Genomic DNA, 15383 nt, shown 5'->3' on the forward strand with positions numbered 1-15383 from the left:
CTCTACTACAAAGAGAGACTTTTGCTCTCTTACCACGTGCCTAGCAGCACTGCCAAGTAGCAGATTACTCACTCTCCTTCACTAATTACTGAAAAAAGCTACAAAAACCAAAACGGTGTTTATTTGAAGTTCATTCAGACAAAACTACTAAGCAGCTAGGATACAGAACACTGCAATGGTCAGGAATTCCCCATACGATTACTTCCATGGGTCTGCAGCTACATGACTTGAAAAAGTGAAATATGCTGTAGAGGCATCCTTTTAATGCATTTCATCAGCCAAGGACAATCTTCAGGGGGGAAAAAACCCAAAAGCCCCAAAGTAACCTTTACCATCTCACCTGAGGTTCACTCTGGTCTTTATCTGCTTGCTGCCAACCACTCTGGGTTTACACACTAATGAGACAACTTCAGGCTGACCACAGTCTTTGCCCTGTGTTTGCTTCTATTTATTTCACCAGCACTGGAAATGAATCACTGATTCAGGGAGTCAGTGTCACTATTCGAAACCTTTAAGTTGTGAGCTGACTCATCAAGGAAGCACATGTTCATCAAAAGCATCAGAGCAGCTGAGGAACCTCAACTCCATCCACCTTCCCACGATCTCTTATTTTGAATGTGAGCTCAGGCTCTTTTCACTCCAACCCTGTGCCAACGAAGTTTCCCTCTGAGAGCTACGGAGACAATTAAATATATGCTTCTCCTACATCCAAGACCCTAAAAGACCCCACTTTCATCACAGTTTTCATAACCAGAGGAATTAGCTGTCAAGTGACCAAATCAAGCGGGAAAGGGTTCCTCTGACAGGGCAGCATCCTAGTGCAGAAACTACCCAGCACTGCATGAGTGGTATCGCGGAGGGAATTTGAACTTCTGTTTTTTATAAAATCTTATTAAAATAACAGAAAGCCAAAATGCATTAAAGAGGCTGGAATAGCTACAAGAACTCCTGGAATTTCTATGCCTTGTTTGATGAAAAACAAAGAACTACAAAGGGTTGAAAAACATCACCCGTTGGGAACATCTCCCCTCCTGCCATGGACTGTGCCCCTTTTATTGTCACCTCAGTGCACCCTGAATCCTCCTCCCATGTTCACGGGCAGAAGACAGCTGCCACTGTTTTCTAAGCAGGTGGTGGCCTATGTGAAGAGCAGTCAAAGCAGGGTAAGTCTAGGGAGATTTAATTGAACAAGTATGCCGGCATGAACCCACCACCTCTGCTTCAGCTGTAGCAATGAGAAAGACGCTCATCAGCAACAGCTGGCTGTGTCCCTGGTGCGGCAGAGGTTCCTGAGCTCAGAGAGGGGGGATCAGAAACTCAAAAAAGAGTGTTCAACGTGCTCTCCAAATCTTATTAGTCTTACTGACCACACTCCAATGCCAACCTACAATGCTGTCAGGGGAAATTCTCCCTAAACATTCCTTCATACTTTTAAGATTAATCTATCATGTGAGCCCTACTCCCACAGGAAACAAACATCCAAAATGATCCTCTCCCATCTTCTGCACAGCCCATGCTGCCTTTCAGTATGACTAAACACAGTACAGTCACCCTGTCATTACGTACTGCTGAGCGCACCCCTCTCCCAGGGTCCTCAACCGCTAGCATCACCGGTGACTTGTGAAGTATTTCATCATCCACGTGGAAGAAGCTCACCTTCTGGTCCCTCTCTGTGCCCACCGCACAGAAAAGACTGATGATGCCCAGCCTGAAAGCCAGGTTCTGCAATACAGGCTAGAAAGGATGTGTTCGTTTGGGAGGCTAATGATTCAGCAACCACCCCTGTCTGTGCCTCCACTCCTGACACTAGCAGGTGCCCTGGCCCACTTAAAGAGTGATGATGCCTGTGGAGAGAGAAGGGGGGTAGAGGAGCCATAGCCCACCCCCTGGATGGGCTGTTCCTGCTCACTTCTGCCTGCTGGATGTCTTTGGTGACAGAGCACACAGGAAGGGGATGATGACACATACCCTTTTTTCTAGATCTTCTGTTGTCACTACTAACAAAGCGGTTTGCTTCTGGGGGTTCTATTTTTACTAAATTTTTAAAGGTGGGTGAAACATTAGGGAGAGGACATGCATTGAAGAGCATGACAAACTCCCCCAAGTCCCCCAGAGGACCGCAGTGACTTGATGCACCAAAGCCATTTCCCACTCTCATTTGGAAGCAAACAGGACTCATCTTCTCAGCTCTGCGCACTGCAGAAGGCAGCAAATTCACTGCTATATTTCACACCAAAACAAAAATAAAATAGAATGGCCAAACCCAATTCTTAGCAACAGGTATTTTGGCAGTATAAAACTCATATCAAACAAATATTAGAAGCAGAGGTACTGGAAAGCAAAAGCCCTGTGGCTCTCTACACCTCTGCATCTCTTGTAGTGTGCTGCCAGCAAGACAAAGGGAGGAAGACACTGACCGTCCCCTTGTCTACTTGCTTCCTTGTTTTCGAGGCCCGTGATGAGTGGGAGATGGCCATTCCACCCTAGCTGTTGAGTTTTTGTTTGTTAATAAACACAAAATGACCTCTCTGGCTGAACAATATTATTACAGATGCTGAAACCCACACAGCACCTTCTTTAAAGTATGCTAAGTTGGTTCTGACAGGAATGACCACCATGGAAATATATACTCGGATAAAGTGAGACTGACTGCATATAAAAGGAAGTCCTGTGTTTATCAAAAGAACAGATAAAATTCAAGCTAGGAAAAAATAAAGTTTCCTTTCTGCAATATAGATCAAAAGTACCAATCTTTCCTTTTAGAAAATAATTTACTGATTTTTCATTATTAAAAAGGTATGATTGGTTCAGGTTTTACATTGCTGCATGACTGTGAAATATAAATAATCAGATGTTTTCCACTATGATCTAAGACAGAGATTACCTACACAGCAGAAGAGAATAAGCAAAAAAAAAAAAAAAAATTCATCTCATGGTTGTCAACTATTATTTTACTGTATTTTATGATGTGTATGTATGACTATATTCTCCAAGGGCTTTTTAATTATTTGTTTTAGAAAGGAAGTATGCAAAAGAACAAGGCTCTTCACACAGAAACTCTTGGCTGAAACGCAAGATGCTCTGGACTGAACACAAAGCCATCCACGCCTTCCTCCTCCACGGCGTTGCACCCTTCCCGTGTAGAGCCGGCAAGGAGCAGCAGCCCCGGCACTGATAAATCCTGCCCACTCAACGTGCTGCAGCTCACGCTTCTGCCAGGAAAGTCTGTACTATTTCTGTCTCTTATCTCGTGACATTTTAGCACAAAATCGCAAGGAGGCTTGGCAGCAAGGACCAGAATAGCCCGTGACGACGGGCCTCAGCATCCCCAAGGGACAGGCCCCTCGCAACAGGCTGGAACCCATTCCCCTGCCTCCCCTCCAGCCAATTCCTCCTCCCCTTGGTGGGCATCCCTCCTCCCTCACATGAGAAGCGCTGATCTGTATTTTCAAGGTGTGAGAGGAAGATGCATATGTGCACATCTATCACCCCTCAAGCAGGCATGCCCTGTCACAGGGGGTCACCACAGGCACACGTCCAGAGATGCAGCAGGACCAGCTACTGCACCGTGACACAACATAACACCCATGCCTAGCCCACAGTGACAACACCATACAATTTACTGAACTGGATACGGACTCCAGAAGAATGCATGGAACAGGCTTTTCTGTCAAAAAACTACACATTCACAGAGATATCTATATGTTACACATACACATGCATGCATGTATTTGTGTGTGTACCTTATTTACAGATAAATGTTAACAGAACTCAATCAAAACACGATCAAAACAAAAGCTTTCCTCTACTTCCTTCCACTTTACTGAATTAAAATAATTTAAAATTAATAAATTATTACTCTTGTTGGAAATGAAAACATATTGATTTACTTACAGGGATGACACTATACAAGCTGCAATTAAAGCATTTCAAAACATGTAAGAAGGCAGCCAATAAAAAGGCAGCCTGCTAAAAGCTGTTTCAAAACAAAATTAGAAATTAGAAAGTAAATTCATAAAATCATGTATTTTCATAGTAACTCACACAGGAGTTTTTGATTGGAATTAGCCTGAAATTAATCTGCAAATAAACACGTTCAGTAATCTTTACTGAAATGATCATTTAATGAAGTAAATATGATCATGCCTCTATTTGGCTGACTTCTTGGCTGTCAGTTGGAAGGCAATCAGGAGGCAGCACACCAAACACAGGGGGGTCTCCTTGGTTTGGTTAGGACTGCAATATTTTTACCCAAAGTCCATCCACAACAGCACAATCAACAATTTAGATCTCTCTTTCCCTCTACCCATCTTGCACCTAAACCCACTTTAATGATACATCAACTGCAGCAATTAACAAACCTCGTCCAGAAGGGGAAAGACTTTAACAACTTAATGAGACAGTAATACATATTAAAATCAATATTATTCAGATGATGTGTCTAATCTAGTCCTCGCTCTGAAAATAACTGAGACTGTAGGAGAAATGATCATTTCGATAACAATCTTGCCAGTCTTCTGTTAAAATATTTTCTCTTTAAAATAAAACTGGGATTTGTTATCTCATGCAAGCAGACCATTCTAAAATTAGCAACGGCCAATTCATATTGGTTTGGATCAGGTTTTTAAAAAACTTGGAAGAAAAATTAATGCTAACTTGCCTGAATAATCAGACTCTCATGCCTGTTGCTGTAGCAGCAGAAAGACACTCTAAGCATCAACTAAGAAGCAATCTCTTTCCATAAATGCCATTTTTGTGCACAGAAAGGCACTCCTTAACCATATACAGCCTTAGTTTCACTTGTCTGATAAATCATATTCCAGCTGACAGCCAACACGAGGGACAAATTCCTCACTACCACAAATCCTTAAGGTATCTTCAAAACAAAGCATGGCTGAATGCTGCAGTGGGAAAGGGCTTTTGCACCTTTGTCCAGTCACCTTCAAGAGCAGACAAAAATTCCTCACCATCCCTGAGTCAAGTTATGTTATGCAATCACCATGGTGAAAGAAAACACTCCCATCTCTCTCTTTTTTTAATTAGCAAATCCCACAAGCCTTCCCTCTTCTGGCACCCAGCACTGCAAACCAGACTGCTGAGCCTTCCAGTTTCCAAAATGGGACAAGACAGAGACCTGCTGCAGAAGCAGCTTTCCAGCATCCAAGAGGACGTGCACCACTGAGAAATCCCTGCCCTCACCGGGGTCAGCCTCACAGAAACAGACTGGTCACACCAAAAATCCCAACCGTTCCAATGGGACAAGAAGCCAAACTTCAGCAGGGGCCAACCCATGCTTTGAAAGCACCAGAAACCAGTTACAGGACAAACCTGACAATGGTTTTCGCTATTTAACCCCTTGATAGCTGGCCTGCCGATGCGGAGGACCAAGCCTGGTGATCAGGCACCAGACCTTCCCGGTGATCCCCAGAAGAGGAGCAGAGGAGGGGTGCAGCCCCACCAGCTCCTTTGGACAGATATTGGGCTGCCCATCGCCTACGTTCACAGGTGACCCCAGCTAACAGCAACCGGTGCACAGCAAGTTCTGTGGAGCTGATGGAAGCTGTGCTTAAAAGACTGGGCAGAAAGTGCTCTTAATTCCAGATGTTTTACATTTTTCTCTCTACTTTTGAAAACAAAATGTCTTTTTAATACCAAAAGTAATATTCCCTCCTTCTGTCCTTCCCCTGAACTGAGAAACTCATGTATGTGTCGTTAAATTAATGTTTGTTCTTTCCAACTGAATAAAAACATTCAAATTACATGCAAAGACAATTAGATTAAATTATTGGGCACAAGCTGTGTTTTTTAAAAAGCTGTTCAAACAGTTTAAAAGGTTTTTCAGCAATGCTCTAGCAACATAAGCAAAACTTCCCGCAAAGAGGAGGTAACGAGTTTAACATTACTGCTGAGGAAGACAGTAACAGAGCCAAGTGAGTAAAACTAGCACATCAGCAACCCCACCACCACCCCGACATGTCAGGAAAAGGCATGGCTCAAGCTGTCAAAGGAATCTGAACTGGCAGAAGAAAGAGGATCTGGGGCTGGTAAATGGGGAGAACCTGTTCCCAGGTCCATCTGCATGATGCACTAGGAAGAAATTTTTCTCACTTTTTTTACTCTCCTTTTTTGTTTTTTGATTTTTGGGGTTTTGGGGTTTTTTTTGTGTGTGTTGGTTTGTTTTTGTTTTTTTACTCTCTTTTGCATAACGGTCAAGCCAGCAACCTTCCAGCCAAAGTACCAGTCTGCTCCATGCAAGAGGCTTCTGTAATCAGGAGCAGTTTGGTTTGGTGCAAGACTAGGGATAAATAGGTAGCTTTCAGCTGGCACTGCGTTTCCCTGTTGCTCCCTCCCCAGCTGCAGAAGCAAAGCTGCTGTGGGAGCTGGGGCAAGGCCAAGGTCATGCAGCTTTCTCAAATCCCATAGTTTATCTTTGTCCAGGCTCTCATGTCCTGTTAGAACTAAGCCTGGGTTCTTCCCATGACAGCTTACCCCAGATTGGGAAAACCTGTTGCAAAATACCAGACTGCATTGAAAACACTTGCAAAAATTTGGCTTGATATGTGATAAGTGAGTGCTGGAAAGCTGAAACACCATGCATCCCCAGCAGTTTTGGTCTGCAGAAGCCACCAATTCCCTGAACCCTGAATGAATCCAGTGAGTAGAGGTCAGCAAATACAATGTTGCAATGCTTAAAGACATTAATCAGATGGAAATATTAGTTACAACTGGCCTTCTGAAGCATAAGAAAAGGCTTCTAAGGAAGAGTGATCTACGACTTCAAAAGAAACTGGCATCCCATAGTTACAGATATTAGAGGTGGGTTACTGACATTCAAGAGGGAGTTATGTTATTTATCTGAAATCTAAGCAGTGCTTCTTAACAGAGACAGCATGAAATGTTGAACAGAATAGTGAAATTAGAGGGGATATTCGAAACACAGCAGTGCAAAGCTCAAGAAGTACCCAGACAGCCTTTTCAAGTTAAAACCATAATGGGATTATTAACCTAAAATTATGGGACAGTAAACAAAACAACTCTAAAGACCTTCCCAGAGCATAACATCCTCCACAGCATAAATAAAATATTGTTGTAGCATTTTAGGTGGCAGTTTATTGACTGCATGGACAGCTTTGTCTAGCAAGAGCATGCATAGCCTCCCCTTGACCTGTAAGTACAGGCACTGGGCATTAACAGCCAGCACCTTCAGCCGGTCTGACCTGTTGGGCACTTGGCCAGCACCACAAGTCTGCCTGAACATGAACTGATAAGATTAGAAACAAGGAATACAGTGTACTGTTACAGCCCATACACAGCGCTCGCTGCTGCATCCCTGCACCGACGTCCCCCACAAAGTGCAGCATCTCTGCCCAGCTCCATGCAGCAGCAGCAAATAACTGCTGTAGCTCCAGAGTATACAGTCGGTGCTTTTTAATCTTCCCAAATCCCAGCCTCTCTAGTAATAACTCTGTGTTTGTAAGGCAGCTTCCCTCTGAAGATCGCAAAGCACATGAGACTGGGTGAGCACAGCTGGGGCTGGCTTTCAGCTGGGAAATGTGAAGCTCAGAAAGTTCAGGCAGCTCACAAGAGGTCAATGGATCTGCACAGAACCACACTCGCTCTTCCTTCTCAGCCTTAACACCACAGCAGTGCTGTCACCCCAAACAGCAGAGATTTAGGGGAGGTGGGAAAAAACTTGCCAGAATTAAAATGTGCACAAGATGTTAGGGCTGAGTCAAGCAAGTCTATCCATCTCTCCTTGAGTAACCAGCTACCAAACGCTGAACACTGTCATACACTAAGCGTTACCGGCGTTCCTCATGAATCATTCAGAGGGATGACGTGCAGGGATTAAACTTAGCATTCACATCTGACAGCAAGAGCAGTCCCACAGAGGCAAGCTACACTGACAGACTAATAGGGAGGGTCTGGGGCTAGTGGTGCAAAGTCTTCTCCATGGCCCCACACCTCTCTAGAGCTGACTGAACCACTGCTGGCCATTTCTATCCAGAAGGAAAAGTCCACTGTCAACAGTGGCATCCTTTGGTGACAGCAGGCCCATCATGCATTTTTCTAGCTTGCAAGTAAAAGTTAACAGCATCATCCAAAGACAGGTAAAAATACGCCATTTCTGGAAAACACCATGGACAGGTAGATGACACCTGCGAATGGCAGGCTTTCTGAAAAGCGTAAGCTCAGTGAATGACGAATTTTTCCGAATTCTGATGAATTTCAGCCCCTCAGCAAGCCCCTCTCCTATGTTCACTCACTTCCATGAGGACAGGTTTCATTACTGGGATTTTAAATACTCCTGGCTATATTTTTCACAACACTCTTGTATGATTGTTAATCTCCTGCATTGAAACATATTTTTTAGCCATCTGCCAGACAAAAAAGAAAAATCCTCAAGATCAGAGACTTTGACATGTGGAACATCAGTTCTATTCGCATGGCTTTACACCAAACTTCAGGCACTGGCCAGCCAAACCAAAGTATCAGAAGCAAGTAAGTCAGAGGGAAAGAACAAAAGTATGGTAAGTCCATGGGCCTATGCACACTGTGCACTGGTGACAGGAATGGCACTCCTGTCTGTGCAAATCTGACCATTAGAAACCCAAGTTGAAGAGTCTCCTCTGCCCAAGACCAAGTGTGTCCCCTACACAATCCACTGCTGCTTGTAACAGACAAAAATGCATATAAACACCAGAATCCATCTGCTTCCCTCCCGTGAAACCCATGGTGGGATCTTCACCTGACAGACAAAGTATCCAAGAAGGAAATGCGGGGGCAGAAAATTACTGCAAGGCCTACTCCACATTCAATCCACTGTAAGCAGTGGCAGGTGAGGCAGGATTCTCATTAAAAAAAAAAAAAAATGCCTCAATGTCTCTTTCTGGAGAATTTCTACAAAGAAGGCGACCGAAAAGCCTAGGCAGCAAATTAGTGCTGCTCCCTCTGCTTGCAAAACTCCTGTGAAGCCAATGGTAATAATCTTTTTTCTGGGCTAGCAAATGGCAGCCTTCCACCTGAAACAGTGAAATAGCTCTGCAAAGCTGATACATGGGAGAAGCATCCAGTGCAACACAGAGGAGCAAAGCCCATCTGTCACTTCACTCAAGCATGCTGACACATCATTTTCCTTATGCGCACATCTTACTCTCTACTGTTACCTATATCCCCGTCTGGTAACCCACCACATGCCCATCCGTCACTTCAGCCATGTTCCCTCTTCTGGGGAAAACATGAGACCTTTTGTTTTTCTAGGTTGTTTTATTTTTCATGCTAATGTTGTTCTCAGTTTGTGTTGCAAGCAAGCAATAAGCCCCACACCTGGAGGGGGATATGCCTGGTTCGAGAGGAAATTGGTAAAGACTTGTATGCATTTAGCTGGCCATTAGATCTCAAGAACTCCTGAAAAAAATTTGAAGTGATAAACTGCAATAATTGTTAAAAAGAAACCCCAAACCCCACACTCGGTAAAGAAGGCAAATTTACCATAATGCCTCAACAATCTAAGGGAGCCATTTACTTTGACAGAACCTGAATTCCCCAAGCGGTTTGACAGTGGTAATGGAAACAGAAGAGCCAATAAATTATAACCTTGTGTGTAATGCGCCTACCATTATAAACCACTCTTAGCCTCCTGCTTTATCCCCTGGGGGGCTACTCTAACAGTTGCTGGATTTCTTTTCCCTCGTTCTTCCAGTGCGCTCTTTCAGCAGTCAGACCCCTTTCTTTATAATGTCTAATACCATACCCTGCATTCACATAGCATCTTTAACATGAACATCCCCAAATATGCTATACTATTTAGAAACAGACCATTGCTTTTTTACAGCCTGAAATAGAGGCATTGGGCACCTAACTGGCTTACTAAAGGTCACATACCACTATATATCAATAGAATCTCAGATATTTTTCAAGCATGTGTTAGTAGGTAACCACCACTTCCAGTTCTCTCATACTGAAAATGTATATCACATATCTTAAAACATCTACAGTATTTCAGAAGTGTTTCTGAAGAATGGCCTTGTACTCCTTTAGGAGCAGTGCCAGTGCCAGTTCATCCCCAGATCCTCTCACGCTGGGTTTCAGCACTCTGGATAGACCAAGTCTGCAACAGACTATGGGAAAAGAAGGACCAAAGACCAGATAAAGAAATACACCACCCCCACCCCCCACAAGTTTTGCCAAAGTGATAAACAACATTCATTGATTTTAGAAAATACTGTCTATGCAACCTGAAGTATGAGGTGTAGAAGCAAAACACAGACATAGTAGCAACACAGAAGCTGGCCCTGCAGTGTCTTCTAAGGTTAATTAAAATTCTCATAGAAACAGATCCCTGGTGTGATTCTAACATATCGGTCCGAGGATCTGGGCAAGACTGAAGTCTGATAAAAGTGACCTTGGCTCTCTGCCACTGCATTTCACAATTAGCAGTTTCCTTCCCAACTAAAAAGCCCATAATGGTATGTCCCATTTTATATACCACATTACATAAAATGAAAGGTATTAATTAGTAAAAGAGTGTAATTTGCATTTAAGCCCCAGGCAGAAAATCTACAGCACTTTCTGAAATTATACACACATATATATATATATATGTATTGTCTCATAAAGAATCGCTGAAGCTCTCTCCAAGGGAGCTAAGCTGTCAAAGACCAACAAAAGACTGAAAGGGATGCAATTCTGCTCTTCAGTACCAGCCTCAAAAAGCCTAATTCTAGACTGGTTTGTACCATCTATTGTTTAGTACAGGGAGAGGTTCTGTACTCTTGTCTCCAGGATAGCTCAGCGATCAGCTGTATCAGCAGCTCCAAGGAGGATTATTCTCCCCTGCTGCTTTTTTAAAAAGCAGATTAGTTCAGACTTTCTTTCACTGTAATGAACCTTGTAAGGATCAAGCGCATGGCATTGATTTCCAGGATAAAATTGTGCCATGAGTCAAAAGGCCAAGCAAACAGTTTCGCAGACCCACTCTGCCCCAGCAGACCCACTGCCCCAGAATCACCCATTAGCCCTATCAAGGGGGGGAAAATTGCAGTTGTTAAACATAAAAGCTGACATGTGATTCTCAGGTCATGCGTAACTTTGTTTTCTATCAAATTCAGTTGGGTAAAAACCCACACAGAAGCAGACGATAGAACTGAAGATGCTCACCAAAGTGCTATACAATCAAAGCCAGAAAATGACAGAATGGGATGTGGTTTTGTTTACTATATGGTATCTGCAATAACAGATAGGGAAGTGACTTATCAAAAGCCTGCCAATTTATTGTAAAATAATCAAAATTCAACTTCTCTAAAATCTGCATTAACGTATAAAATTACTCTCAAGTAACTTTCCTCCTCAAGCATTTCCTTACATGCACACACACCACACCACCCACCACCCCCTGTAACATCCCAGCTTGACTAGGATTTAAATATATGAAAACCAGAGATTGCCTTCATGCTGGACAGTCACAAAAGCCTGGTCAGGGTGCAAGACCCTGCCTCTGCAACACAAACCTGGCAGGTGCAACAAGCCTTCCATGCAGACCCTACCTCCAGTAAGGTAAGACTCTTTGGGACACGAAACCAGACCATGAGGAAACTGTATTTTAATCTATCTGATGAATGCAAACTTCCCTTTTCAGAATGCTAAAAATCAAGATGACAGGAGTTGTCTGCTATGACACAGCTGTAACGCTAACTTTAGTTGAAAAACAAACAAGCAAAAAAGCAGAGGACAGAATCCCATTGCCTTTTTTCCTTCTCTAAATTTGACAAATCGTTATTAAACACCTGAAAAGCATTGAGGACTACAGCTCAGTAATAAAGGATCTACCCTTTCAGAAATATTGCCAAGCACATTTCACTTCAGACTCCAAAACTGAATTTTATGGAACAATGTATGGCATTTGCCATCATTTCCTGTAGGCAAAACTTCAAAACGCCGGTACAGGTCTATTCATTTTTCTCAGGAAAAAAAAAAAAGGAAATTAATTAATTGAAACATTTACTATAGCAATACAACTTCACAAGGAATGTCTGCATCGACCTTTCCAAATCAAAAGCTTGTACACTAAACTACAGGCTCAAGCAGATTCCATGAGAGATCAAAGACAATTAAATATATCCACTATACATATATATGTATATATGTGACATTAGTCATAAGATGAAGTTCACAGTCTTCAGAGCATCTCCACTCCAAAGCCTCCTAAAGAGGTCCCATAGTAAATTTTATCATATCAGATTATACAATGATGTAGAACACCGGGAGGAATTGATCTTGTCCCCTTTGAGTCAATGAAACCCTCGCCATAGATTTTAAAGGGAGCAAGACCGGGCACTCGATTACCGTTTTGAAATAAACAAATGCATACGCTGCCGTCAGTGCTCTCCTTCAATAAATCACACACCTTATAGACAAAAATGAAATTACATTCCCTTGGGGAGGGAAACTTCAGTCCCCAGCCCCACTCGGTTCCGGCTGTCCTGCAGCCGGGCGGACCCTTCACGGCGCCCGGCAGCAGAGGGGGGCTCGGGGGAGAGATGCCGGCGCGGGGTACCGGCCCGGCCAGCTGTTTCTAGCGACTTATCCCCGCAGGCAGCACGGGAGCGGGAGCCAGCTCCTGCTGCACCTGACGGACACCCGGCAGCGGCCGGCAGCCGAAGAAACGCGCTTTGGAGGCACTTCGTGGTTCTTAACTCCGGGACCCGCGTCCAGCTCCGGGGCCCGTCGGGGCGGCGGCTGCCGGACAGCTCGTACGAGCCCCCGCCGGGGGGTCCCGCGCCGCCCCGGCCCCTCCCGCCGCCCGGAGTACTTCGAGGACACCCCCTTGCCTCCCTCCCACCCCTGCACCGCGGGGCGGGCACCGCAACCGCGGGCCGGGGGCGCGGGGAGAGGCCCCCGCCGCGCTGCCCCGCCGGCAGACAGCCCCCGCCGCCCCGCGGGACGTCCCGCCGCCAAACCGCGCCCGCGCGGCGCCCCGCGGGGACGCGCACACGCCCGGCCGCGCTCCCCCGGCCCGCCCGCCCCCGGCCCGGCACCCACCTTTCCCAGCAGGGCGCTGCGGCTGGCGGCCGCCAGCTCCCGCAGGCTGGCGGCGGCCGAGGCGGCGGCGGCGGCGACGGCGCTGGGGGCGGCGGCGGGCTGGGGGTACGCGGGGGCCGCGGCGCTGGGGCTGCCGCTGGCGCCCCCGGCGGCGCGGGGCCGCTGTCGGATGCCGTCCAGGAGGCGGACGAGGAGGATGTTGGCGGGCAGCTCGTCCACGCCGCAGCCCACCAGGATGCGGCACTCGGGGCAGCGCAGCTCGTGGCGGGAGCTGACGATGCTCTCCAGGCAGCGGCGGCAGAAGGTGTGCTGGCACGGCAGCACCTTGGCCGTGGTGTCCAGCCGCTCCAGGCACACGGAGCACTCCAGCAGGTCCAGCAGCGACGACTCGTCCATCGCCGCCGCCGCTGCCGGCTCCCGCTCCGCCGCCGCTCCGCCGCCGCTCCGCCGCCCCCTCGCCTCCGCCTCCGCCCCCGCCCCGCCGCCGCCGCCTCCGCCTCCCCTCCGCGGGGCAGCGCAGGGCCCCGACGCCCCTAGGGCCGCCGCGGCCGCCGCCGGCGGGGGGGGGGCGGCGGTGGCGCGGCGGGGGCCATCGGGGCGGCGGGGGTGCACGGGGAGGCGGCGGCGGGGCTGCCCCCGGCGGCGGACCCCGGCGACCTCGGGGGCTGCCTGGGCGGCGCTGCCCACGGCCGCGCGGCGCAGCGGCGATGCCAGCGGAGCGGAGCGGAGCGGGGCACCTGCCTGCCCGCGCCTCCTCCCGCCGCCCGGCGCGGCGCGGCTCGGCTCGGCGCGGCTCAGCAGCAGCGGCGGGGCCCGGCGCGGCCCACCGAGCCGCCCGCCGCGCCTCCGCGCGGGGCGGGGAGCGACGGGCAGCCCCGGGGGGGCGCCCGCGGCACGGCGGCCGCCCCGCGGGCGGTCCCCGCCCGCCCCGCCGCCTCGCCGCCGCTCCATGGCTCCCTGTAACCCGACCCAGCAGGGCTCGCCGCCCGCCTTCCTCCGCCGCGGCTCCCTCCGCCACCGCCTCCTCCTCCTTCTCCTCCTTCTCCTCCTCCTCCTCCAGGCGGAGGCTGCCGGACGGGCAGTGCGGCCTCACGCTGCCGGGGGCAGGCGGAGGAGACCCCCCTCGGGGAAGCCGAGGACACCCGGGCAGGGAGGGGGGGAGCCCCTGCAGCCCGGGCCGGGCGCCCCGAGGGCCGCGGGGGTCGCGGTGCCGGCCGGTCGGGAGGGGGGTCCGTGGGCACTGCCTCCCCCTCGGGGGAGCAGCGCCTGCCCCGTGGGCCGGCGCCGGGGCCGGGGTCCGCGCCGCCGTCCGGCCCCGCCATCCCTGGCGGCGCGGCGCCCCCTGGCGGGCGCGGCGGGGCGCAGCGGGCAGCCCCGGTGCATTACGCCCCCGCAGCCCGCGAGCTTCAGCGCGTCCCCATATAATCGTGTTTTGATCGTTATCGTGTCGTGCCCAAGCCCTGTGGGGGCTGCAAAGGTGACAGTAAGAGGGAGCGTCGCGCCCCGTGTCCCCGCCCGGTGTCCTGTGCCCCTGCCCTGTCCGGTCTCCCCCCAGTGCCCGCGTCCCAGATGCAGCAGCGGGACGGTGCCGGGACTCCGTGTGAACGGGTGCTCAGGCGCTGCTGGGAGAAGCGAGATCCTGGCAATCTGCAGTTACACATCCGTGGTGTATACTCACCACAGGGGGTTTTAAAAAATCAGGTGCGGCCACTTGCACGTATGCCATATGAACAGGGCTGCCCCTCAGAGAAGCCACAGGAGAAGCCCCATTCTTCAGATTACTGTATCTTTTGAAAAACCCCTTTTTGACTAATGTTCAACCGCTAGTACCATTAAAGGGCCTACTTAAGGCGGAAACTACAACTGAAATATGTCGTAATCTTGCCAAAGGGAATTTTCACCTCTGGCCAAACCCCTAGCCCAAGCTTTCCCCTCTACCTGTGCTTCTGCTGTAACAGGGAGCTTCTGGATTCCGGGACTGCAATCCAAGCGCTTGCAGAAGCCCTTCTATTGCTCTCTCAAGTGACACTTTTAAAATTGACTTTTTGTGAGAGCTGTGTCAGGAAGGCTGCAGAAAAATCTTTCTGTCAGCTTTATGACTCTACAGTTAACTTCTGATGTATACAGCGAGATGACCCTGTTGTGATAAGGGTAATCGAAATACTGTATAGTAAAATTTACTAAATTGTGGTCTGCAGAAAGCCATGAATCTCTTGCTGCTCTTGTCTTACTCTAGAGGAGAAGGTGTAAGTGTAAAGCTAAAAAGCGCCTGATACAGCGCTCAGATCATTATTTGTTGCTGAGTAATGTCCAGTAATCTAACCTATGTCCTTGCAGAAAGA

At 48.4% G+C, this 15383-nt stretch overlaps 1 protein-coding gene across 1 annotated transcript in view; it reads right to left on the reverse strand.

The window, feature by feature from the left end:
- SH3RF3 (SH3 domain containing ring finger 3) overlaps nucleotides 1–13880 on the reverse strand; it is a 258436-nt gene extending 244556 nt beyond the window's left edge. The window contains exon 1 of the mRNA XM_056329232.1: nucleotides 13042–13880. Within this exon, the coding sequence (XP_056185207.1) occupies nucleotides 13042–13437 (396 nt within the window). The 5' untranslated portion in view covers nucleotides 13438–13880. The remainder of the gene's footprint in view (nucleotides 1–13041) is intronic.
- Between the last annotated feature and the right edge of the window lie 1503 nt (nucleotides 13881–15383).

This window comes from Falco biarmicus, chromosome 2 (genome assembly GCF_023638135.1).
Source record: "Falco biarmicus isolate bFalBia1 chromosome 2, bFalBia1.pri, whole genome shotgun sequence".
NCBI classification, from domain to species: Eukaryota; Metazoa; Chordata; class Aves; order Falconiformes; family Falconidae; genus Falco; species Falco biarmicus.